Genomic DNA, 25,854 nt, shown 5'->3' with positions numbered 1-25,854 from the left:
AGACCCTTCTCTTTGCTGAGAGCTGATGGGGAGCAGCCCCCGTTCTCTCCCTGCCACCTTCAGGGAACAGCCTCTCCCACACCCTTGGATGTCCCAGCAGAGTCCTGAGCTCCACCATGGCAGGACAAGCTCAGCATCCTTCCCACGTGGATGGCAGCCCTCAGGGACAGCCCAGGACCCCCTTCCTTCTTTCCACAGCCAGCTGGGTCTTGCCATGACCCCTCTAAAGAACCTCAGCAGGCAGCTGAGGGGCAGGTGCTTTGTTCCCAGAGCACTCCTCTCGTGCCAGCCAGGAATTTTCCCTCAGCAGCCACCAGACTTGCAGGGTCTGTGCAGCAGAAGGGCTGATTGTCCAGAGGCTGTGAGCCCCATCCTGCCCTGCCTTGTGCTCCCACAGCTGCTCCTGTAAGGTTTCTGCTTAGAGGAAAACCAAATTTCCCAGAGGACTCCTCTCCCAAAGCCATCTCTCACAGAAGGTAGTTTTACTCCAAGAGCTGTCTCTTTCCCAGATAAAGAGCCCTACAAAAACCCTTCCACATGCCCAGGGTCCAAAGGGGACCCTCTGTGTGCTCCCCCAGACCCACACCCAGCTCACCTCCCTCTTCCCAGCACAGAGCAAAGGGAACCACAGCCTCCATCCCTCTCCATGGCCACCTCCAGCCTGCAATTCACAGACACCACCCTTGGGAAAGGAGCAGCCTGAGCAATTATTTGCTTAAAGACAAAGCCAGGGTGTTCTGCTTTCCACGTGGGGATCCCGCGTGGCTCCGTGGGCCCCGTGGCACCGGCAGCCCACGTGCTGCACGTTGCAGCAGGGAATTGCAGCTGGATCCTGGGAATAATCTGCCACTGAGACATTGTCTGCTGCAATGTCCTGCAGGGCTTGGGCATAAGCCCTGCTGATGGCAGGCAGCACTGCCTGGTACTCCCTGGAGGCCACATCCAGAGGCTCCTGCTCCTGGATGTCGCGGTCCAGGTTGAAAATGAGGGGTGGGTGGTGCCGCTGCTCCTGCCCAGTGCTGCCATCACAGGCCATGGCCCCTCCTAGGGAGGAAAATGGGAGAAAAACCCTGGAGTCACAGAGGTCCAGGGATCGCCTCTGTGTTCCTCACCCACCCACCCAGGATGGCCCATTCCCACCCCATCCCAGCTCTTATTCCAAGAGCATTCCTGAGACCAACCCCAGGCTGCAGCACCACCCTGCAGCCTCAGCTCAGCACATCCTTGGCTCTGCTCCTGGCTGAATTAACCTGAGCTGGTTTTCACCTGCATCTGCAGGGATCTAAGAATTCCAGAAGCCTTTTTCCTGGACTTTAGACCCTCTGGTAGGGGTGCAGTACCTGTGGTGTAGAAGGCCTTGTACTGAGCCAGCCGCAGCGCCTCGATCTCGCCCACCTTCCCGGCTGCGCCGCTGTTGGGGTGCAGCAGAACCTGCAGGAAGGACAGGATAGTTCCTGTCAGCCCATGGCAGGGAAAACCTGCTCCATGAAATTCACTCCCTCCCCAGATGAGCTACATCCCATCCCTGAACACATTCACAGCCTTCATTCAGGCCCTGGACTCTGAGCAACCAGCAGAGCTGTGAGTGCTGAAGCTGCTTTGCCTTCCTCCTGATTGTGTCTCACAGCAAGAAAATGAGTAAATAATTCTGAAGGGTACGTGGGCATTTAGCCAACACTGAACCCACCACATTAATTGGTGCATTGGCTGGGAAATCTCAAGTTGGTGAACCGAAACCACATGAAATTGGTGTTTCTGCCTGGTTTCAAACTGAAACCACCACAGTGGGATGATGGCAGAAGGGCCCCAGGAAACACCAACATCTCTCTTGGACTTTCCTGGCCCTGCAGGACCCTCTGAATCTACCTGGAAAGAAAGGGATCACAAAGGCTCTGGGGCTTTCAGCAGAGCAGGGCAGATTATCATAAAATCACAGAATGGTTTGGGTTGGAAGGGACCCCAAAGCCCATCCAGTGCCACCCCCTGCCATGGGCAGGGACACTTTCCAGTGCCCTGGGTTGCTCCAAGCTCCATCCAACCTGGCCTTGGACACTTCCAGGGACGGGACAGCCACAGCTTCTTGGTATAACCTGTGCCTGGGCCTCCCCACCCTTAAAATTAAGAATTTCTTCCTAACACCCAATCTAAATCTCCCATCTTTTACCCTAAAACCATTCCCCCTTGTCCCATCACTAAATTCCTGAGCAATATTTGGGAACCAGGGTGGTCTCGGGTGCACCCAGCACCTCACTGGGTGCTCACAGCTCAGCCAGCAGTGGGGACATCCAAGGGAGCTGAGCCCCAGGCTGGAGCCAGCAGCCAGCCACGAGCTGAGGGTGAGCTCATGGAGCAGAGGGGAAGGTGAGGTGCTGGAACATCACTCCCACATCCCTCCCGTCCGTCTGACTCACCCCGCTGTGCGAGGGCTCCCTTCCCTGACAACAGCCAGGAACGGGGTGAGCAGCGAGGGAAGGAGGGAGGGCTGGGTCACATCTCTCCCTTTTGGTATTTAGGACACTTGATCCACACAGGATGGCTGCTCTGGCACTGGGGAGTGAGGAGACAAGTGAGCTGGACACTCCAGCAGCTCCTCTCTCCGATAACATCTGCCGCGGAGCCAGTGCCTTCACTGAGGGATGAGTCACTTGAGGTTTCCTCCCTGGGATTTGAGTTTAAAAGTGATTCAAGAAATTTCCACTGTGCTAAAAATTAGAAACATCTGCTGGAGTTGTAGGCAGCTGCAGTGCCAAGTTTAGTAACAGTACTCACAGCTGATGAGTGCAGCAGTGCCTGAGCAGGTGCCCGGCACAGAGCCCTGCCCCTCTGGGAGCATTCCAGGCACCCTGGGCACCCCGAGGTGTCCATCCCACCCTGCCTGGCACAGGGAATTCCAGGCACCCCGAGGTGTCCATCCCACCCTGCCTGGCACAGGGAATTCCAGGCACCCCGAGGTGTCCATCCCACCCTGCCTGGCACAGGGAATTCCAGGCACCCCGAAGTGTCCATCCCACCCTGCCTGGCACAGGGAATTCCAGGCACCCCGAGGTGTCCATCCCACCCTGCTTGGCACAGGGAATTCCAGGCACCCCGAGGTGTCCATCCCACCCTGCCTGGCACAGGGAATTCCAGGCACCCTGAGGTGTCCATCCCACCCTGCCTGGCACAGGGAATTCCAGGCACCCCAAGGTGTCCATCCCACCCTGCCTGGCACAGGGAATTCCAGGCACCCCGAGGTGTCCATCCCACCCTGCCTGGCACAGGGAATTCCAGGCACCCTGAGGTGTCCATCCCACCCTGCCTGGCACAGAGCATTCCAGACACCCCAAGATGTCCATCCACACTGGCTGGCAGAGCATTCCAGGGATCCCAGGCACCCCGAGGTGTCCATCCCATGCTGCCTGGTCTGGATGTAGCCACTGTCTCACATGGGACTGGTTGGAACCTCATCCAAGAAATGCCAGCATTCAGGGTAGGGGGTGATCTCCAAACGCTCTCACTTTTCTCTTATTGCCCTCTGTTTTAAGGCAAATTATTTGTTTAAAAAAAATCACCTTTTGTAGTTTGGTTGGATCTTTCTGTTTTTGGGGGAAAATAAGAAGGGTGTAAAGTGGAAGAGGTGTGCAGTGTGAGCCTGGTGCAAGGAGGAAGCTCTGCTGCAGAGTGCCCTTCTGCTGACACTCCTTGGGCAGGATGAAAGAGCTCCAAAGCAGGAATCAGCAAATATTCAAGGCCCTGTGAGGCCAAGGGACCAGGAACTGAACCAATTAATCTGTCTCCAGCCTTAAAGCTTTGCCTACACCTTTAACAGCACAGCTGGGATGCTGCCAAGGCACTCAAATCTCCCTTCCTACAAACAGCCACGTTCCTAAACCTCTTAAAACCCCACACTTAGAAAATCTGTTATAATTTACTGCATAATTAAGGAGCTTGTTTTGATTCAAGAAACATTCCCAGATCTGGAACTCTTCCATTAATCCATGGCTTTTATTTTAATAAATAAAAAATAGAGAAGAGACAGGGTGGCAAAGCCTTTTCTCTCCTGAAAATTCATTGCTTGAACTTGGTGCTCTGGGCTATTCACACTGAGCTGATGGACAGAGGGATTTACAGCCCCTGGTACCCTCGATGCTCCTTGGAGGATGTGGTTTATTTTTCCTGCCAACAGCCCTTGCTCTCAGCAGGACCTTGGTGTCACCCCAGCCCTGTTCCCGCCTGTGCCAGCAGCAAGCACAGGCTGGGACACTGGGACAGCCCACACCGGGAGCTCCAGCGACCCCAATTAAGAAAGTGTGGAAATTGGGCATTGGAGTGAGCGAAGGAGCTGCTTTCAGGAGGATTTGTGTCAAGGGAAGCCCTGCACGGGGTCACTGTCGGCCGCTCCCGGGCGGGGGCTGGGAGGTGAGGAGCCAGGAGGGGAGGGAGGGAGGGGGACACGGCTGCTGCCCCCACCCCACGGGGCTGTGGGGCCCTCTGAGGGCACCCCACCCCATGGCAGGGTTATCCCACCCCTTGGGGGGAGTCCCACACAGGAATGGCTGCCTCCTGATACCCAGCAAACCATTGCTGCTGGCAAACCATCATTCCCAAAAAAAACACTATCAGCAAACCATCATTCCCAGCAAACCATTGCTCCCAGCACACCATCATTCCCCAAAATCCACCACTATCAGCAAACCATCATTCCCAGCAAACCATCATTCCCAAAAATCCACCACTATCTGCAAACCATTGCTCCCAGCACACCATCATTCCCCAAAATCCACCACTATCAGCAAACCATCATTCCCAGCAAACCATCATTCCCAAAAAGCCACCACTGTCAGCAAACCATCTCTCCTAGCAAACCATTGCTCCCAGGAAAACCTCATTCCCAGCAAACCATCATTCCCAAAAAACCACCACTCTCAGCAAACCATTGCTCCCAGCAAACCATCATTCCCAGCAAACCATTGCTCCCAGGAAAGCCTCAATCCCAGCAAACCATTGCTCCCAGGAAAACCTCATTCCCAGCAAACCATTGCTCCCAGCAGCCCCCAGTGCCCTGCTCCCAGCAGGGTCAATCCCGAGGAGCAGAGCAGAGCAGAGCAGAGCAGAGTGTGCTGGCCACATCCCATCCCCTTCCCTGCTCCATCTCCCAGTTCAGCAGAGGGTTCCATAAATACAAAGCAAATACCAAACCCCTGATGGACACCGAGAGCAAATCCAGGATCCCGCTGGGAGCTGGCTCACAGTGCTTGCAGGAGGGTGTACTTTAAAAGCAAAATCAGGATTTATCCACGGGACTGCTATTAAAGCCACTTTTCTTTTCTTTTTTTTTTTTTTTTTTTTTTTTTTTTTTTTTTGTTGGCTCCTGCTTGTCCTGCAAACTGTGTTTTCTGGGGTGAAAGGAGCTGTGGGATATGGGGAGGGCTGTCCTGATTGAACACTTTTTGTGTTTGTTTGTGTTTGATCTGTTTGATCAAGACACAAGTTTGTTGTGTCTTGATCTGGTGCAATAAATAAATGGGCACAAGCAGGTTTGAAGCCCTGGGAGCTGCCCTTGCCCCCACTGATGTTCCTTCTGGGGTCAGACAGGGGCTGTGCTGGGCACTGCAGGCTGCCACCAGCACCCCGGACTGGTGTCCCTGGGGTCACAGACACAGCTCTGAGGCACACAGGAAGGTGCCAAGCTGCAGGCACAGGCATTTCCACCTCTGATCCCAGGTTTGTGAATGAAGCACAAAACAATCTTGATTAACCCAAAGCCCTTTTGGGCCAGGGAGTGTCCCTGCAGGGCTGATCAAATTCCACCATCCCATGGGGAGATGCTCTGCCCAGGGGAGGAGCCAAGCATTCCTACCTGGATACAATCTGAGCTTTGGGACACCCCAGCAGCCTTTGCCCCCTGCATTCCCAGAGGAGCAGCTTTCTGCTGCCCTGCATTCCCAGAGGGAGAGCAGGCCCATCTCCAGCAGCCCTGGAGCTGCAGAGGAAAACTCCCCCCTTGTGCAGGATCCCTGCTCCAGCAGAACCACAGCTGGCACTGCAGGAGGGCTGAGCCCCCCTGGGATGGGACTGTGCCACCACCCTGAGCCCCCCTGGGATGGGACTGTGCCACCACCCTGAGCCCCCCTGGCATGGGACTGTGCCACCTCCCTGAGCCCCCCTGGGATGGGACTGTGCCACCAGCCTGAGCCCCCCTGGGATGGGACTGTGTCACCCTGGGATGGGACTGTGCCACCACCCTGAGACCCCCTGGGATGGGACTGTGCCACCACCCTGAGCCCCCCTGGGATGGGACTGTGCCACCACCCTGAGCCCCCCTGGGATGGGACTGTGCCACCACCCTGAGCCCCCTGGGATGGGACTGTGCCACCACCCTGACACACAGGGGGCAGGGCCTGCTCTGACTCTGGCAGTGGTTTGTTTTCTTTTTTTTTTTTGTACCACAGCATTTGTATTTTTAATTTCCCTAATAAAGAACTGTTATTCCTGCTCCCATATCTTTGCCTGAGAGCCCCTTAATTTCAAAATTAACATAATTTGGAGGGAGGAGGTTTGCATTTTCAATTTCAAGGAAGGCTCCTGCCTTCCTCAGCACACACCTGGCTGTTCAAACCAAGGCACCACTTACCTGTTTTACCTGCTGTCGGGAGGGGGTGACACCAGGGGTGGCTCTGCCTTACCTTGTGTCCCACATCCGACCAGCCAAAGAGAACTGGGGACACATCCAAGCCATCAAAACGCCTGTTTGGGGGCAGTGCTGCCCCAGCCAGGGCCACCAGCGTGGGGAAGATGTCCAGGATGCTGGGAAAAGAGGGGACAGTCATCAGAGCAAGGAGTGAGGATCCACAGAGGGTCTCCCCAACCTCACCTGTGCCCCACATCCCTCCCAAGAGAGGGAACTCAGGGTTAAAAGGCTGAACCCAGCTCTGGCCCTGGCTTCACAGCCCTGCCACCCCCAGCCAGCAGCTCAGATTCAGTCAGGATGTGCAGGGCACTGAACCCCTCTGCAGAAAATGCCACCCAGGGGTTTTCAGGCCAGAGCCAGCAGCTCCTGGTGCCCAGGAAATGCAGAGTGGCTGTTTCAGGGCACAGCATGAGCTGCCAGGATGGGGCAGGAGAGCCCCATCAGCCTCCCCAGTGCCAGCCCCAGCCTGGCACAGCCACACCAGAGCACCCAGGGCTCACCTCGGTCCCTCCAGGAGCAGAGGGACACGGGGAAGGGCCAGGTGACCCAAAGTCCCTCTGGCTCCCTGGGGATGCAGGGAGGGACAGTCCCTGCTTTGTCACTTGCTGCCTGTGCCCTGGGACAGGACTGTCCCCACCTGGCACATCCTGAGGTGTGAAGGAGCTGCATGGGGTGGGATGGGGATCACCCAGCCCTTCACAGCCTGGGCACAGGCTCCCTTCTTCTGGCCACGTGTCCCAGAGGGGTCCAGACTCGACTCCAGTGGGATGGGAATGTCCTGCTCACAGCCCCCGTGTCCAGTCCTCACCCTCCACATCCTGTGGGGCACAAGTTTCTGTCCCCCCAGTGCCACCAACAGCATCTCTCCCTCACAGATGCAGTCACAAGGTGACCCCAGACCTCTAAGAGGAGCCACCCACACCAGGGTGTCCCGTGGCCCCGGGGACAGTGGCCAAGTGACACATCACAGCTCTGCCCTGGGGGACCAGGCTGTGGCACAGGAGCTGACAGCTGGCACTGCTGCCAGGGCTCAACCCACCCCCCTCTGGCTACAAAGCCCCGTGCCAGCAGCTCGGGGGGCTTGGCTGGGACAAGGAAATTGCTACAGGAGGCAAAAGCACCAGGAACTGGGGTCACCAGGGTGCTGCCCTGGTCCTGCCACTGTGACCTTGTCACCACCACGCTCCTGCCCCTGGGTGCCTCCAGCCTGGAGCTGGTGGCAGCTGAGTGAGCAGAGAGAGGAAAGAGCCCTGGGTTCACCAGCCCCCGGCTCTCCCACTGAAGGAGTTTTCATTTAGCTGCTAAGAGACAGAGTGAACAAATAGGAACAAACACTGCTGGGAGCCAGGAGGTGCCCAGAAAATCCTGGCTCTGCACTGCAACCCCTGCAGGCACCTTGCTGGGGGCACAGCAGGACCCCCAGAACAGCAGCACCCCCAGGACCCTGCTCCCACCTCAATGCACGTGGATGGTCCCAGGCAGCCCTGCCCCAGTGGATGGGAGCTCTGGAGAGCAGCACTGGGCTGGGAGAGCAACATGGTTGAGGGCAGAGGTGGCTGAAGGTTTCCCCAGCCATGGGCAGGTGTAACCCATGGAAAAAGGCAGGAAAAGTAGGATTTTGGTCAAAGCTGGCATCAAAGCAAAGGCACCAGTGGGCACATCCTGGCATCCACTTGAGGTAAAGAGAAGCCATGCTGCCAACCCCACCCTGGCAAGAGAGCTTTGACACATACAGCCACTCCAGCATGCTGCTGCCTCCTGAACACCACGGAAAAGGGCCTGGCAGTGCCCAGGGACAGCAGCTCCTGCCTGTGGGACAATGGGCATCCTGGGAGTGCTGCCCTGCCGTGGTGCTGAGCACCCCGGGCACCATGGGGCACAGAACACTGCCCTGCCTGGCCTGCAGGCAGCTCTCCCCACACCCCAGCAGCCCAGCCAACCTGCCCAGCCCCACGCTGCCAGCCCAGCCAGGATGGTGCAATCTCCTCCTTCACCACCCTCCTGACCTACTTCTTCCATGCCCTACTTCGGGTTGGGGCAGGGAAGGGCAGGAGCACAGTGGGTGGCTCTGACAATTAACCATAATTAAGAAAAGCAGACGAGGCAGTTTTGTGCAGAGCCCAGCGTGCAGGTGCTGGTCTGGGCTGAGGCATCAGCGTTTCTGTGCTGGCTGCAGCTCCCTGCCCCCGGGCACGCTCACCCTCGCTCACCCTGCGCTCCCTGGCCAGGCAGCACACGGAGCCACGAGGTCCTGAGCAGCTCCAGCAGCCTCTGTGCCCCAGCCAGGTGTTTCCATAACCCCAGGGGAGGAGGAGATCCCTGCAGATGGGTGAGGCCTTGCCCTGCCCAGCCCTGCCTCCTCCCGGGGATCCCATCTGGCCGAGGTCCCTCTGTGTGCTCAGGGCTCCCAGCCCCTCCTGCTTCATTCCCTCCCCAGCTGCTCGCTCTTCCCCATCAGCCGGGGGGTTTCAATGTCCCTGTTGCACCTGCTGGTCCTTGGGGGCTGTCCTCGAGGGGACAGAGGCACAGAGAAAAGCCGCCAGTCCTGTGAGCACCTCCGTGTCCCTCTGTCCCTCCACATTCCCTGTCCCACCTCAGGCCATGGCTGGTGACACTTTCCTGAGTGTGACCCATCACTCACAGCCCCCAGGCTGGTTCTGTGCTGCTCCCAAAGAGGGGGTGCCCCCTCCTGATGCCAGACCACCACCCTGCACAGCTGGGCACGGCCCGGTGGCAGTGCCAGCCTCTGCTGGGGGGGACAGCAGCTGAATGTGGCTCCTGGGGAGCTACAGAGCCACTCCCCAAGCACCCGGAGTGCTGCACCTGCCTCTGCTGGATTTCTAGATTTCCAGCTGTCCAACCTGCCAGACTGGAGCTGGGAAATGCAGGAGATAAGATCTTCGAGGAGATAATCAGAATTCTTGGGCTTGGAGGCAGGGACAGGGGGATGGGACGGGCACTGATCCTGCACGTGCTGCCCCAGCTGCCCAAGGGGCTGGCAGCTCTGCCCCACGGCCCAGGGGTTTGGAGGGGAAGCCACGGGTGCTACGTGCTCCCCATCCCCTCCACCAGACACCAGTGACTCAGCTTATGGCTCAGCCCTTCCCTTGCCTGCAAACACCCAGCTCCCAGAGCTGCCCTGGGGCTGTGGAACGAGTGAGTGTCTCCAGCTTATCTCAGGGACCTTGGAAACACCCAGCCCTGCCCCAGGGCCCACCAGTCAGGACCTGCTTCCAGCAGCTGGGACATTCTTTCCCAGCATCCAGCAACCCCTCAGCCCCACCACCCTGTGTGCCTCAAGGGTGAAAGGGGACAGGGCATCCCAATTCCCAGTAATCCCAAACTTAGCCTGACCCCAGCACCATGGGTATCCATCAGGGATGAATGGGGACAGGATACCCCAATGCCCACTAACCCCTCACCCCCACCATCCTGTGTGCCTCAAGGGTGAAAGGGGACAGGGCATCCCAACACCCAACAAGCCATCAGCCTGACCCCAGCACCATGGGCATCCATCAGGGATGAAAAGGGACAGGGCATGCCAATGCCCAGTAACCCCAAACCTCCCCCAGACTGACTCCCAGCACCATGGGGGATGAAAGGGGACAGGACATCCCAATGCCCAGTAACCCCCCAGCCCCCTCAGCCTGACCCCAGCCCCGTGGGGACCCATCAGGGATAAAAGGGGACAGGACAGCCCAATTCCCAGTAACCCCAAACTCCCCCAGCCTGACCCCAGCCCCGTGGGGACCCATCAGGGAAGATCAGGGACATTCCCCCCGCTCTGGCCCAGGCTGTGCCCACATCTGCTGCCCAGGAGGGCTGTAAGGATGGGCGCAGCTGGCGCTTGAAGGGGTGCAGATGCTGCAGGGAGAGGGGCAGTACAGACCCTCCCCTTGCCCTCCTGCAGGGACTGCCAGCACCACCCCTCCTCACAACCGCACCCTCCTCCACAGAAAGCCATTCACAGACCGCAGAGCCGGAGCCTGCTCCGTGCTGGGCACAGACGACATCGTCATCTTTTAATTATCGGCAGCCCTCGGCCACCGCGGCCAGGAGCACACGGAGCCCGGCGGTGGCTGCGAGCTCCAGCCCTCCAGCCGCACAAAAAGCCCTTTCAGCTCCTCTCAGCTGAGGCATTAAGTCTTGGGAGAGGACAAAAGTACAGCCTGGCACAAGGCAGGGGATAACCAGAGCAGGCAGCTGCTGCCAAAATCCAGGTGACGGCCGGGGTGGCAGCGTGGGGGCGGGGGGGTCCCTCCAAATGGGGGCACCCCCTCCCCGAGGGGCTCTTACCTGAGGAGAGCCTGGCTCGTCCTCCTGGCAGGGACACGGCCAGGCCAGTACACCAGGGCTGGCACCCTGTGCCCTCCTTCCCAGGTTGTTTGCTTCGCTGAGCTCCCACCTGCAGGAGGACAGGGCAGTGCTCAGCATCCTGCTGATGCTGGAAAACCTCCTGAGCCCGGAGTTCCCCTGGGAAAGGGACTGTTCAGAGGCAGAGATGGTGAAAATTACCCCAAAGGAGGGTGGTTTCACTGGGCCAGGGAAGGGAGAAGAACTGCAGGAGCTTTTCAAAGGGAAAAGAAAAGGGTCTCAGCTGGGCACTGGTTTGTGTTTCTCTGCTCCAGTGAGTGATGAGAAATGCAGCAGCTGCCAGAGCCATTGCATTTCCATCCCCTTTTGATGCCAGGTGAGAGAATGGAGCAGGCAGGAAATGTAGGAATTTATTCCAGGGGCTTCTGTCCCCTGCAGGGCTCAGCACCAACAGCCCCCCCTCCCCCAGCTGCTGGAAACCTGCCTCATTAAAAATACCATCCTGCTAATAACCCTCCTGCCAGTTAATGAACCTGATCCATCCTCTCCCTGACAGCACCCAAAGCACTCTGCCCTGCCCTTGGATTTGAGATGCAGGGGGAAGCTGCCCAGTCCCTTCCTCCACCTGCAGTGCTGAGCAGTGGGGCTGGGGTGCTGAGCACCAAAATCGGGGTGCTGAGCCCCAAAATGGGAGCACCGAGCATCAAAAGGGCTGGAAAGGGGTTGGAGAGCCTCTGCCTTGGCTGCAGCCCAAAGGGCCCCAGGCAGCTGGAGGGGGAAGGGGTTGGGAATGGGGCAAAGAGAAAATCCCAGGGCGATTCACAGAGCAAACTTCCCAGGAGCAGCCTTTGTGCTGCTGCCTTTCAGCGTGCCATGGCAACGGCACTCGTCCCGAGCCATTTCCTGGGGGCACGGCCAAGAGAGCCCCTGAGCTGTCCCCAACCCAGCCAAGAGAGCCCCTGAGCTGTCCCCAACCCAGCCAAGAGAGCCCCTGAGCTGTCCCCTGAGCTGTCCCCAACCCAGCCAAGAGAGCCCCTGAGCTGTCCCCAGCCCAGCCAAGAGAGCCCCTGAGCTGTCCCCTGAGCTGTCCCCAGCCCAACCAAGAGAGCCCCTGAGCTGTCCCCAACCCAGCCAAGAGAGCCCCTGAGCTGTCCCCAACCTGGCCAAGAGAGCCCCTGAGCTGTCCCCAAAGCCCCTGAGCTGTCCCCTGAGCTGTCCCCAGAGCCCCTGAGCTGTCCCCTGAGCTGTCCCCAACCCATCCAAGAGAGCCCCTGAGCTGTCCCCAGCCCGGCCAAGAGAGCCCCCGAGCTGCCCCCAGCCCAGCCAAGAGAGCCCCTGAACTGTCCCCTGAGCTTTCCCCTGAGCTGTCCCCAGAGCCCCTGAGCTTTCCCCTGAGCTGTTCCCAGAGCCCCTGAGCTGTCCCCTGAGCTTTCCCCTGAGCTGTCCCCAGACCAGCCAAGAGAGCCCCTGAACTGTCCCCTGAGCTTTCCCCTGAGCTGTCCCCAGCCCAGCCAAGACAGCCCCTGAGCTGTCCCCTGAGCTGTCCCCTGAGCTGTCCCCTGAGCTGTCCCCAGCCCAGCCAAGACAGCCCCTGAGCTGTCCCCAAGCCACCCGATGCTGATCCGTGCCCCCAGGCAATGCTGCCGTGCCCACAAGGACACCAGTGGCACAGGTGCCACAAGGACCAGCCCAGGGGAAAGGTTTCTGACCCTGGCACGGACTGAGCACATCCCAGATCTCTCCCATTCCCCACCCAAAGTTTTGGTGTTTCCCCCAGAAACCCCAGGAAACAACAGCAATTACAGCAATTAATATCAAGCCCCATCTCTGCAGATAAATAAAAAACTCATCCTCCTGGATGCATCTGCAGGGTTTTTCCAGGCATGGTCAGGGGGCTCTGGAAGGACATCAGATGGATATTTCCTGACCAAGCCACCCCAGCACCTCTGGTCAGGTCAGAGCAGCCTGGGAATGAGGTCACATTAACACTTTGGGAAGGAAACAGGGCTGAAACACCCAAACCCAACCAGGGAATTTTCTCCAGAGTGGGGATGATGCAGCCCTGCTGCTGTGGGGACTTTCCAGGCTTTCCAGGAAAGCTGAACTGTGCATTCCCGTGGTGGGATGAAAACCTTGGTCCCACCACACACACAGCAGGTCCTCAGCACAGGGACACCAGGTCTGGAACTTCCCCAACCTGCCTCAAAACATGCCCAGCATCACATCCCCTCAATGTTTTTCTCTCTCCCAGTATCCCTCCCCTTGCTGGACTTTTGACCCCAAGGTGGGAGAGGAGTTTTGGGGGCTGTGGGAAGCACAGAGAAAGGGGCAGCACACACGGATCTGCTGCTCTCTCCCAGCTCCAGGGACCACCTGAAATCGGTGGAAAACACCCCTGGAATTTAGGGTTGGACCCTAAAACAAAAGATGGAGCTACAGGAAACATATAGAAACATGCAGAAACATAGAAACTTGTAGAAACATATAGAAACATACAGAATCATGCAGAAACATACAAAAGCATGTAGAAACATGAAGAAACATGTTGGAAATGTATAGAAACATGAAGAAACATGCAGAAACATGTTAGAAAGATATAGAAACCTGTAGAAACATATAGAAACATGTAGAAACATGTTGGAAATGTATAGAAACATGTTAGAAACACATCAACATGTAGAAACATATGGAAACATGTAAGAAACACATAAAAACATGTTAGAAACATTGAAACATGTTAGAAACATATAGAAACCTGTAGAAACACATAGAAACATGCAGAAACATATAAAAACGTGGAAACATATAGAAACATGTTAGAAACATATAGAAACGTGTCGTAACATGCAGAAACATGTTGGAAATGTATAGAAACATGTTGGAAATGTATAGAAACATGTTGGAAACATAGAAACGTAGGAACATGTTGGAAATGTATAGAAACATTTTGGAAATGTATAGAAACATGCTAGAAACATATAGGAACATGTAGGAATGTATAGGAACATAGAAACAAATAGAAACATATAGAGACATATGGAAACACATGAAACATATAGAAATAAATAGGGGTTTTTTTGGTTTGGTTTGTTTTTAGCCAGGGAGCAGCCTGCCTTCCCCTGCCCTCCCACCCCTCGGGGGCTTTTCCCTGCCCAGGAACAATCCCCCGGGCTGGGAAGGCCGAGCATCCCAGCCTGGCATCCCCGGGCAGTGCCAGCGCAGCCCTGGCAGCCCGGGCTGGGCGAGCGCCCTGCAGCCAGCAGCGATTTCCGAAGGCAGGCTGGCAGGCAGGCGGTGCTTGCAGGCAGCCCGGAGCGCTCTGCCAGCCCCAGCTCGTCCCTCCCTCGCTGCCGGGGGCTCTGCAGGGCAGAGGGGCTGGAAGGGGCCGTGGGTCGTGTTCGGCTCGCCCTGTTCCCGAACAGCTTCTGCACCATCTGCTCGGGCTTGTGACCGGGGGTTGCTCAAGAGCAACAACCCGGGGCCGGCAGCGGGGTTTGTTTACTAGCAAATGAAGGTTACCATTCCATCCCCGGGGCCGGGAGAAGGAAGGGCTCTGGGAATGGGACTGAGCCAGCGCTGTTTGCCCAGGGAATGGCCACGGTGGCGTGGCCAGGGTGTCAGGAAGAGGAGAAGGATGACCCTCACTGCTGACCCCGGGCACGGCGAGCCGAGCCTGGCACGTTAACACCGCGTAATACAAGCAGAAGTGGGAAACGCCTGACTCATGAATGTTTCTGGCTGCCCCGGCAGAAATAAACCCACCAAGCAGATGGCTTGGCCGGAAAAGGAGGAAAGAGTGAAGGAAAAAAAAAAAAAAAAAAACAAACCAAAACAAAACAAAACCCAACAAAACGGTGGAGAGAAAGAAAAGCAAATTTCTGGGGTGTGGGGAGGGTGATGGGTGCTCTGCTCCGGGCAGGATGGGGCTGGGGGCTGTGAGACCCTGATGGGGCAGATAGCAACATCCCATCTCCAAACCAGCACTCTCACCCCAAGCTCCGCGGTAATGGGGACCCCAGCCCACCCCCCGCAGCAGTTCTGGGGGAAGCTTGACTGTTTGAAAGAAAACAGTGGATGGAATGCTGCCCCTGTCCCCTCGGTGGGCAGTGAGGGCTTTGTGGAGCAGCCCCCCTGTGCCCCCGGGGATTGGAACCCCCCCACGCTGCCAAGTTACCTCTCTGCCTCTGCCAGGCACCCACGAATGGCCCCAGGCGTCCTGCCAGCTCACACTTCTGTGCCCAGGGGCCATTGTCACCTGCAAGAGAAAGAAATGTCCCCATGAGGGACACCAGGACCACAGGGGACACCCACAGTAGAGGGGGTAGACAAGGACAAGTGACCCTTCCATCCCTCTCTGCCACCCCTGTGATGCCTCCCCACACGAGCAAGAGCAGCTGGTTGATGGATTTTGGTTTTTAGCAGATTGTTTGCAGGGGCTGGAGGGCAGCCAGGTCAGGGCAGGGGGGGCACGGTGCCACCAGCTCTGGGTGCTAATGAGCGGCCGAGCGGTTCCTGTCATCAGGAGCAAGACATCCTCATTAGGGAGGCTGCTCAGCGACACAGAGCGGATTTGGGCTTCTTAACGAACGAGGATTTGTGGTTTAATTAGTCACAGCCCCAGCACTTCAGCCCCGCAGCCGGAGGGGGGTGGCAGGGTGGGCAGCACCCAGCTCAGTGGCCACAGCAGCCTGGGACCCTCACCCATCCCCACGGCGGGACCACTCCCCACCCCCAGAGCAGTGGGAGCATCGAGGGCAGGGGACACCAAGGGCAGGGGACACCGAGGGCAGGGGACATCGAGGGCAGAGGACAAGCACAGATCCTGCCCCCACCTCCAGGTGCAGTCCCCAGTGTCACCCCCCTTTGGCAGAACACAGGAGCAGCCAATGAGATAAGAATTGTTTCGATGATTCTTTTCTCTGCTTCTCTCACTGCTTCTCTCAGGTTCAGAGAATGTGAACCCCACAACCCGCCGCCCTGCAGTGTTCCTGCAGTACCTGTGAACCACAGCAGCGTGCTGCCCCTCCCGAGGCTGTCAGCCAGCTCCTTCACCCGTCCCACCAGCGCATCCATCTCTCCCAGGGAGGCTCCATAGATGCCCCTGCCTGGAGTGGGGGGCAGCGGGGGGACCAGTGGGACGTGCATATGGGCCAGGGCCAGGTAGAGGAAGAAGGGACGTCCTTTGTCACTGCATAGGGGACAGAGGGAGAGTGTTCAGCCTCCAGGAGGTCGCTGGGGTGGTGGCACTGCTGAGCCTGGGGACACAAACCAGCGGCCCTTCCACTCCTGCCTCTGCTGCAGCTCCTTGGGGGGAAAACACCCCACGTACATCACCCAGCTCCAGGCACCCCTCTCCTTACAGGGAGGAGGCTTGGCTGAGCTGAGCCACTTCTCCCCTGCTGCTGCTTAAACCTCTCCCCAGTGCCCCCCTGTTGTCAACTGTGCCCCCATTTGGGGTGGATTTGCCCCTTCCTCCATCTCCAGTGGCCAAACACTCCACACTGCTGTGCTCACACCCCTCCCTCCCCTCCCTCAGAGGGCCCATTTTGGCTCTTTCTCCCCCTCCCCAGCAGGTGCCCGGCCTGGTGGCACTGTGGGCAGAGGATGTGGCACAGCAGGCCACCCACACGCCCCGGGCACAGCCCGGGCAGTGCCACCGGCCCCGCGGCACGTCCACCGCCGTGCGCTGCCCCGCCGCCCGCCCGCTCCTGCATCAGCACAGGACACGTCCTGTTTGCTTGTTTACAGCTATATTTATCTGCTCCAACGAGGCCTGCTCTTCCTCAGGGACCTCGGAGGGGAAGGGTGGGATGGCCAGCGGCGAGGAGGGGCCGGATCCTGGGGCCGTGTCCACACGCCCGGCCCCATCGCCGCCTCCTGCCAGCCCTGGGGCCCTTCCAACGTGCGTGTAGGCACTTCCTTCCTCTGCCCGGCACCCACCTGGCCTGGAAAATGAGTAAACCCCATCCTGCCAGGAGCTGCTGCATCCCCCCACGGTGCTGGAGCCCCGTGAAGGGTTTGCTCAAAATCCCTGCCTTGACTTTCCCCAAAAACAATGTTTTAAAAACACACGACCCCGTCAGAGGACACCAGAAGATCCTCAGTGCCTCCTCCAGCAGGAAGCCAAGCTATGGACACCCCAGATCTGAGACACGGGGTTCAGATCTGGGGTGTCCATGGTACTCACACCCATCTCCCCTGTGTCCCCCTGGCACCCTGCCTGTTCCTGCAGGACGTGGGGGCCAGGAGAGCTCATGTGCCCCTTGCAAAACTGCCTCTGTGAGACCTCTTCCCATGGGATGCCAGAGTCCCTGGAGCAGGGAAAGCTGCTTGCCCTGGCTCCAGCATCCAGATGGACTCGTGGCTGTGATGCTCAGCTGAACATCCCTCTCATTTGCCACACAGACACCTCGGAGCTGTCCTGACAATCAGGCAAACGTTTAATCAATAACTGAAGACAGCAGTCCCTGACTTTTGCTCCCACGCTCGCTTGTGCTCGAGCGGTGCCACGTCTCACTGTCACAAATTGCTCAACCTCGAGTGGTTAAAAAAACACCGAGATGGCAAATCCGGTGTTCTTTTGTTGCCCTGTAATGAATGAGTCAGGCAGGGGAAAACTGGAATAAGCCATCAAAGGGAAGGGAAGAAAAGGCAGGCACCTGCCTAATCCTGTTCTCCACGAACACAGATAACCCCTAAACACTTCAGGGAGTTTAAAGGTTTTCCTATTAACCCGGAGTTCACACACCCGGTTTCACAGCCACAGAGCACCCAGGCAGCCCGGAGGGCTGGGGGTTTGGCAGGAGAAGGGGTTGGTGCTGCCCCACAGCCCAGAGGCTGGGTACCCTCAGCATCCCAAACGTGGCCAAGCCACCCCACGGCCGATCCTTGGTACCCAAAGGGACAAACTACAGGTTTTATGCAACAAAACAGCAGCCAGGTTTATAAAGAGCCATCTCCCCATGTGCTGCTCCCTGCCCAGCCCTTCATTCACCTCTGTTACACAAACCTCACCCCAAGGAGCCGCCTTGCCCGGGCCTGCGTTATCCCGGGATGCAGGCAGGGGATGGGCTCAGGCAGGGCTGCCCGGCAGCGCTTCCTCTCCTCACTCTGCAGGGAGGCATTTTGCAAAGTCACAGCTCGTAATCCGCCAATAATGGGGATTAAAATTACACAACCCGTCAGCAGGGCTCGGGGGCCTCATTCGGAGGAGCCACTTTGCTCCTCGGGGACAAACACAGCCGGGCCCCTCCTGTGCTCTGAGGCTGGCGAGGCAGATCCTGAACCCCGGCGATCTCCGAGCGCTTTCTCCTCAAAATGGATCCAATCTCACACGCGGGGCGTGTTCAAACACCTCTGGGTGCTGCTCTGGTCCCACCCTGAGCACCACTCAGCGCCTGTTGACAGCCCCTGCCAGCACTTCACACCCATGGAGGCACCTCCACCACCCCATTGCCACCTCATCCGCAGGGATGCAGGGATGGACAGACCTTGACATCGTGCACATTCCCCCAGAAAGGAGGCACAGCCCCACTCAAAGGCTTTGACTTTCCTCAAAAACGATGGTTCTAGAAACACACCACCCCTTTAGAGGACACCAGAGGTGCCTCAGTGCCTCCTCCAGCAGGAAGCCAAGCCATGGACTCCCCAAATCTGAGCCATGGGGCAACACCCATCTCCCCTGGCATTGCACCAGCGTGATGCAGAGGAGTCCTGCAGTGACCCAGGAGCTCTCCTAGCAAAGGGGACAGACAGGGGACAGCGGGTGGCCCTCACCTGGCCCTCTGGATGAACCGCTCTGCCTCCTCCACGTAGCGCCTGGCCAGGCTGCCGAGCTCCACGGGCTGCTGGACGATGGTGATGTTCTCCAAGAGAGGCAGGGCAACCTCTGTGTAACAGCCCTTCCTCGCCACCCTGCTGGGAAGAGCCACCCCGGGCTTGTCACAGAGCAGGCACGAAGCCTGGCTGATCTCCTGGCTTCCAGAAAGCCGAGGGAGGGAGGGAGAACAAAGGGAGCAATGCCAATGTCCCCACGGCACGGGGAGGCTCCCAGCCCATGCCCTGCAGGGGGAAACTGGGTGCACAGAGCATGAGGGGAGGTGATCACAGCCCAGGGCACCCTCAGGGCTGGGGACACTGCTGCAGACACAGCCCAGGGCGCCCTCGGGGCTGGGGACACTGCTGCAGACACAGCCCAGGGCACCCTCAGGGCTGGGGACACTGCTGCAGACACAGCCCAGGGCGCCCTCGGGGCTGGGGACACTGCTGCAGACACAGCCCAGGGCGCCCTCGGGGCTGGGGACACTGCTGCAGACACAGCCCAGGGTGCCCTCAGGGCTGGGGACACTGCTGCAGACACAGCCAGCTCCCCGGGCCAGCACTGGAGCCCCGTGCCCGTACCTGGCAGCGGGGCTGTGCCGCGGGCAGGGCGGGCAGGGTGGCAGGTTGTAGCCAGGGGTGTCTGTGCAGCCCATGTCGTGGCTGTAGGGGATCCCAAAGTAGTAGTCGAAGCCTGGGAGGCAAGTGAGGGGTCAGCAGGGTCAAGGTGGCCACAGGGCCCTCAGCCCGCCCCTGCTGGCACAGCCCTTACCACGGGAGTTGGGGTGGTGGTGGCCGTGGTGTCCCAGGTGCCACTTGCCTGCGTGGAAGTGATAGAACATAATTTCAGAGGTGACACAGCCACCAGCAGCCCTCACCCACAAGGTGCCCGCAGCGCTGGGGCTTTAATCAAGCTACAAGAAAGGTTCCTTGTTTGTGCTGGCTGCCATTCCAGAATGCTGTCTATTTTTGCAGAAAACCCAGAAAAAATGCATAAGGTATCTCATGGCTGTGCAAAGCGAGTGTTTCCAGCCTTAAAAGGCTCCTTCATGTGTTTGTGTTCTGAGCAGACAGCTTCCTCACCCCTCCCTAAACCCAGCTTCATCCTCTGACCTCCAGCACGTGCTTGCTCCCGCTGAACACTCTGATCCAGGAGGGAGAACTGCAAAAACTGGGGGGGAATGGAGAAACAGAGGGAATTTCTGCCAGCACAATAGCAGGGGCTGCAGGTGTGAAGGGTTTGTGCAGGCTGAGTGGGACCCACAGTGACAGGAGGGTGCCCAAAGCCACTGGGCCAGCAGTACCACCCGTGGTGTGGGATGCAGGATGGCAGAGCCAGTCCTGTTTGCTAAGGAACACCCAGCACATTCCTCGGAGATAAAGCAATGAGAGATGAAATGGAGAAGTCTGGATTTCCGGCAGCACCGTTGAAAAGGAAGATTTTAAGCTTGGCATTGCAAAATCCAAGGGGGATGTGTGAAATCCCTCTCACGTGACCCTTTAGGTTTCCCTTTCACTGCCAGCATTTCACCTGAGTACCTCCTCTGCAAGGGCACCCCCTGCCACCTCCCCAGGTGCCCCTGGCACTCTGGGCATTACCTATAGCCCCTGTGCTGTAGCCAGCCTCCCTCAGGACCTCGGCCAGGGTGGTCTCGTTGAGGGGGAGGCCCCCAAGAGAGGAGATGGCGAAGTTGTGGGTGACCCCGTTGCGCACCCCCAGGCGCCCCGTGAGCAGCGAGGCGCGGGACGGGGAGCACGTGGAGGCAGCTGAGTGGAAATCCACGAACCTGCAACATGAAAAACCCTGCAACTCACGAGACCCCGTGTGCTCTAACACTGCCCTGCCCCTCCCTGCTCCCCTGGACACTCCCTCCCCCTTTTGCTCTGGGGATGAGGGTGAGGAGTGGCAGATGAAGGCTCCAGCAGGGATGGATGGACCTGAACCCCAAGGTGCCAGGCTCTGGCTGCCCTCCCCATGCACCCAAACCCACACCAACAAAATCCCCTCACCTGCCAGTCCCGCAGGGCTGAATTCCCCTGAGCTGCAGGGCAGAGTAAGCAGGGGTGCCGGGTGAGGGCAGGGAAGGGGGACAGACATTACCTCGTTCCTTCAGCAGCCAGCTGATCCAAATGCGGGGTCTCCTTCGTCTCTGCCCAGTTGGCGCCCAGATCGCCCCAGCCCACATCATCGGCCAGGATGACAATGAAGTTGGGCTGCCTGCTCACCACACAGGGAGCCCAGAGCCCCACCAGCACCAGGGTGGGCACCAGCACTGCCCACGGGGACAGGGGTGGGGTCCCCATGGTGCCACACGTCCCCTCCTGCCCGCGTTGCAGTACCGTCAGTCTTCCCCAGACTGCCCCTGCTGTGTCCCTGTGGATGCAGCTGAGCTTTCCAGGGGCTCTGTGCCTTCCTCAGCTGGTCCTGTGGGTTTGGAGTGGGGCTGGGGTCTGGGTTTGGAGCGGGGCTGGGGTCAGGGTTTGGAGTGGGGCTGGGGTCAGGGTTTGGAGCAGGGCTGGGGTCTGGGTTTGGAGTGGGGCTGGGGTCTGGGTTTAGAGCGGGGCTGGGGTCTGGGTCTGGAGCGGGGCTGGGGTCTGGGTTTGGAGCGGGGCTGGGGTCTGGGTTTGGAATGGGGCTGGGGTCTGGGTTTGGAATGGGGCTGGGGTCTGGGTTTGGAGCGGGGCTGGGGTCTGGGTTTGGAGCGGGGCTGGGGTCTGGGTTTGGAATGGGGCTGGGGTCTGGGTTTGGAGTGGGGCTGGGGTCTGGGTTTGGAGCGGGGCTGGGGTCTGGGTTTGGAGTGGGGCTGGGGTCTGGGTTTGGAGCGGGGCTGGGGTCTGGGTTTGGAATGGGGCTGGGGTCTGGGTTTGGAATGGGGCTGGGGTCTGGGTCTGGAGTGGGGCTGGGGTCTGGGTTTGGAGCGGGGCTGGGGTCTGGGTTTGGAGTGAGGCTGGGGTCTGGGTTTGCTCCCTTGGCTGCCGACCGAGCTGCGACACCTCCTCCGTCTTTCACACCCAGGCACAGCCGATATTCCCGAAACCGGCGCCAGCAAAGGTGTTATTCTTAGAAGTCAAAAAACACCCTTTGAAGTCACTGTCACCCTATTTATATCTTTCGTTCCTTCCTGGTAAATATCTAATTAGACACCAAACCGAAGCGGTATTTTCCCCTCCAGGAGCGGGTTCGATCCGCCAGCTCCTCTCCCCTCGCCGCAGCCAGAGGGATGTTTGTGTCCAAAACTGGCTCCTTCCCTGCAGGCTGAGCCCCTCAGCCTTGGGTGGAGAAGAAACTGAAGGGGCTCTGTCAGTCCATCCTTCACCTGGTTACAGCATCCCCTGTGCAAGGGAAACAAAATAGTCAGGACAGGGGAGTGCTCCTGCACCCCAGCCTGGGGCAAAGCAGCTTCTGCAGACACCAGGGCAAAGCAGCTTCTGCAGATACCAGGCCTTTGCCTTTGCAGTTGTTCTGCTGCCTGGTTCACAACGGCTCAACTGCTGGAAAGGACTGGGAATGCTGAGTGCCCCTTTCCTGCACCCACTGCTCAGGCTGGGATGCTTTCCTGTGCTCCTGCCATCCCCAGCTCCTGCCATCCCCTGTCCCTGACATCCCCTGCTCTTGCTATCCCCAGCTCCTGCCATTCCCATCTCCTGCCATCTTCTGTCCCTGCCATCCCCTGTCCCTGCCATCCCCTGTCCCTGCCATCCCCTGTCCCTGCCATTCCCAGCTCCTGCCATCCCCTGTCCCTGCCATCCCCTGTCCCTGCCATTCCCATCTCCTGCCATCCCCAGTCCCTGCCATCCCCTGTCCCTGCCATCCCCATCTCCTGCCATCCCCAGCTCCTGCCATCCCCCTGCTCCCTCCTGCTTGCCAAGGGCTTTCTCCCGGGTGCTGCAGCCCCATGAGGGGTTCATACAGGGCCCTGCCTTTCTTTGTGACAGCTGGCAAGTGTCTGAAGCTCATTGTCTGAATTTAGTTCTGCTCCCTCTGCCCCACCACTGCCAGAGCAGGGAGCACAGCCCGGCTGCTGGAGGGAGATGCCCCAGAGGTGAGGAGGCAGGAATCCAGACCCAGAAGACAAAAACCCCCAGGACCAGCCAGGATTAAGCACATCCAGCTGCTTAGGGCAGGATGTGGCCTCCAGAGATGGAAAGGTTCAAGGACAAAGCCTCCAAGGACCATGGCAGAGAGGGAGCTGTGGCAGAGCTCCACGGGGCAGATGGAGCCGTGGAATATGTCTTGAACACAAAGTTATGGCCAAAGGGGGATGGAGCTGCAGAGATCTGCCAAAATCCTGCTGGGTCCTGCACCAGGAGCTCTGCACTGGCTGTGGGGATCTGTGCTGGGCTGGGATGGCCAGGACCCAGCTGTCCCCAGAGGTACCAGTAACCTTGGGGCAGGTCCCATGGCACGGCCAACACAGCCAAGCAGGACAACACCCACTGACACAGAGAGGGAGAGTAGAGAAGACAGTACTGGGAAACAAAAGAGAAGAACAGGACAGGAGGAGGCAGGAGAGGGAATAGGATGAGCCCCATCTGTAGGCCAAGCGGTTTGTAGCTTGCAAAGTAAATTATTCCCAGGTTTTGCTGTTCATCTTTAAAAGCTTTGGGCTGTCACTTGGATCAGCAGCTCCTGGGCTGTCAGCAGAGCAGTGCAGTGATCAGAGATGTGGCTCCATTCATAATTCATAGCCCAGAGTGTTAATTTATGAAGGCTGGAATCTCTCAGTACATCACCTAATGGGGGTGGGATCTGGTGGGTGCTGGGGCTGAGCTGTGGGAGGGGGCTCAGCTCTGGGAAAGGCTGCTCAGCCCTGCCCCAACAAAGCCCACAAGCTCAGGTCCTGTTCTGCATCCTCTGCATCCCCACAGCTCCAACAATTGAGATTAGGTCTCTGGACATGTTTGAGGGCAATCAAATTTTGACTAAATTGCCTTTACTTTCAGAACAAAAATTCCTTTACAATTTCCTTGGATTTCTTCATGGATGGGGACTTGAAAGGAGCAGCAGCTCTGCTTGGGTCCAACACCCCTTGCCCAGGGGCTGAGCCCACCTGGGCCAAAGGCAGCACAGAACTGAGCCACCAACTTCACAGTGGTCAGGGAGACCTCAGCCCATCCCAGCCCCATCTCAGCCCCATTCCAGCCCCTTCCCAGCCCCATCCCATCCCCATCTCAGCCCCATCTCAGCCCCATCCCAATCCCATCCCAGCCCCATTCCAGCCCCATCCCAGCCCCTTCCCAATCCCATTCCAGCCCCATCCCAGTGCCAGCCCAGTCCCATCCCAGTCCCAGCCCAGCCCCATCCCAGTCCCAGCCCATCCCCATCCCAGTCCCATCCCAGCCCATCCCAGCCCCTTCCCAGCCCCTTCCCAGCCCCATCCCAGTCCCAGCCCAGCCCCATCCCAGCCCCATCCCAGTGCCATCCCAGTGCCATCCCAGTCCCATCCCAGTCCCTTCCCAGCCCCTTCCCAGCCCCTTCCCAGCCCCATCCCAGCCTCTTCCCAGCCCCTTCCCAGCCCCATCCCGGTCCCCTGTCTGGGACTCTCCACAACAGAGCAGGATATCACCCTGTGCTAGAACTGGGGCTTGGGAAAGAACAAAGCACCAAAAGTTGAGCTGATCTCCTCAGGCAGGTGGTGTTCAGGCTTTCTGGGAAGACACACCAGCTAATCCTGCCCTCTGGCACCTCCACTGGCACCCAGCAGCTCCCAGCCCCTCCCAGGCTGAGCTGGTCTCTGTGCCAAATCCCAGCCTGTCCAAATATCCTCCCAGCAGCACCATCCCAGACCCAGTCCTGCTCCTGAGGGGGTGCCCTGCACCCCCAGAGTGCCCCAAGGACCCCCCAGCTGCACCTGCAGCCCCACAGAAAAAGCCAGCCCACCTCAAAGCAGCCGAACCCACAAACCTCTGTCCCTTCCATTTACTCTGGGGAGGGATGCCAGGATGACACAGCTAACAAAAACAACCCAAACAATTTTCAAAGGACACTCTCTCCTCCCTAAATTACAGGGAAAGTCTTTCAGGGCTCAAATTCATGCATTAGGATCAAACAAAACTTGCTGATTCCTGATGCTCAGAGCTGTTTGAAGGCGAGGTGGAACACAGCCTGTGGAATGCCCACATCCAGACCACATCCATGAGTGTGAGGCCACCCTTGGCATCAGCTCTGCACTCTGAGCCCTCTCTGACCCTTTCCAGCTCAAATTCCTGGTGAGTCCAGGCTGTGCACATCCCCCTGGAGGAGGTGGGAGCCCCCTGGAACCCCCCCTGCACCAGGACCTGCACCCCCTCTGCTCCCCTCCAGCTTTGCTGCAGCCAGCCCCACCCAGAGCTGACCCCACCAACTTTCAGCTCTTCCTGCAAAAATCAAAACGACTCAGGAGAGATTCCCCAGGCTGGCAGGAACACTGTGGCACCTCGCCCTGTGCCAAGCAGGAAATACTGCCCAGGTGGCTGCAGCTGGAGGAGTGGCTGGGAGGGATCACTCCCAGCACCCGAGCCTGGGGATGAGCAGCGCTGGACACGGCACACCTGGCACAGCACGCCCCTTGGACCAGGGCAGCCCTGAACAAACAAATAACCTGCCTTCTGCGAGCCAGCCACGGCACTCACAGGAGCCTGGAGAAGTCCAAACCAGATAAACCAGTTTAGAAAAGCCCCAAAGCCTCTCCAAGCTGGATGCCCCGGGCTGGCCCCGGTGTAGAGGAGGGGAGATGCCTCTCTGGGATGTCACCCCTGGAAGTGCCACCACAGAGGGGTCACCCACACTGTGCTGGCATTATCTGTCATGTATTTATTACACATTAACCAGAAAGTTTACAAATCTTGGGGCCAGCATGATCATTTTCACATTTTTCACATTCTTTCACATTTTCACGCCTGCCTGGAGAGCAAAGCAGTGGCTGGAGCCCAGAAAAACCTGACGCCCTTTGAAGCACACCCAGCTGTGCTGAGCTACCCCCTGCCAGCTCCCGGGGCTCACAACCCACCCAGGGGGTCCCAGCTCTGATCTCCAGCCCAAAGCCACCCAGTGGTCCTGCCCAAAGTCCCAG

General features: G+C 58.5%; 1 protein-coding gene across 7 annotated transcripts; it reads right to left on the bottom strand.

Moving 5' to 3' along the window:
* Positions 1–465: 465 nt before the first annotated feature.
* ARSG (arylsulfatase G) lies at positions 466–24,509 on the bottom strand. Of its 7 annotated transcripts, none has more exons than XM_059864432.1 (14): positions 24,408–24,509; positions 21,953–22,135; positions 21,784–21,862; positions 20,904–21,227; positions 20,402–20,589; positions 19,575–19,622; positions 19,385–19,496; positions 18,761–18,901; positions 15,982–16,172; positions 15,159–15,239; positions 10,967–11,075; positions 6,666–6,786; positions 1,341–1,431; positions 466–1,044 (listed from the first exon to the last, which is right to left on the bottom strand). In XM_059864432.1, the coding sequence occupies exons 4-14, from the start codon at positions 21,104–21,106 to the stop codon at positions 716–718; spliced, it is 1,614 nt and encodes a 537-aa protein (XP_059720415.1). In that variant the 5' UTR covers positions 21,107–21,227; positions 21,784–21,862; positions 21,953–22,135; positions 24,408–24,509; the 3' UTR covers positions 466–715. The 7 variants fall into 7 exon arrangements, with proteins under 7 accessions (XP_059720415.1, XP_059720417.1, XP_059720416.1 ...); XM_059864434.1 differs by having other exon boundaries at positions 20,904–21,176; XM_059864433.1 differs by having other exon boundaries at positions 21,797–21,862.
* Positions 24,510–25,854: the final 1,345 nt, after the last annotated feature.

Source organism: Haemorhous mexicanus, chromosome 20, assembly GCF_027477595.1.
Source record: "Haemorhous mexicanus isolate bHaeMex1 chromosome 20, bHaeMex1.pri, whole genome shotgun sequence".
Taxonomy (NCBI): domain Eukaryota; kingdom Metazoa; phylum Chordata; class Aves; order Passeriformes; family Fringillidae; genus Haemorhous; species Haemorhous mexicanus.
This window is presented reverse-complemented; position numbering and strand designations above follow the sequence as displayed.

Coding starts and splice junctions, on each gene's coding strand:
- ARSG (XM_059864431.1), bottom strand. CDS start 21,106: ATGGGGACCCCACCCCTGTCCCCGTGGGCAGTGCTGGTGCCCACCCTG. Junction 20,590..20,903: donor CTGGCTGCTGAAGGAACGAG/GTAATGTCTGTC, acceptor TTCATGTTGCAG/GTTCGTGGATTTCCACTCAG. Junction 6,787..10,966: donor ACGAGCCAGGCTCTCCTCAG/GTAAGAGCCCCT, acceptor CTCTTTTCCCAG/CATCCTGGACATCTTCCCCA.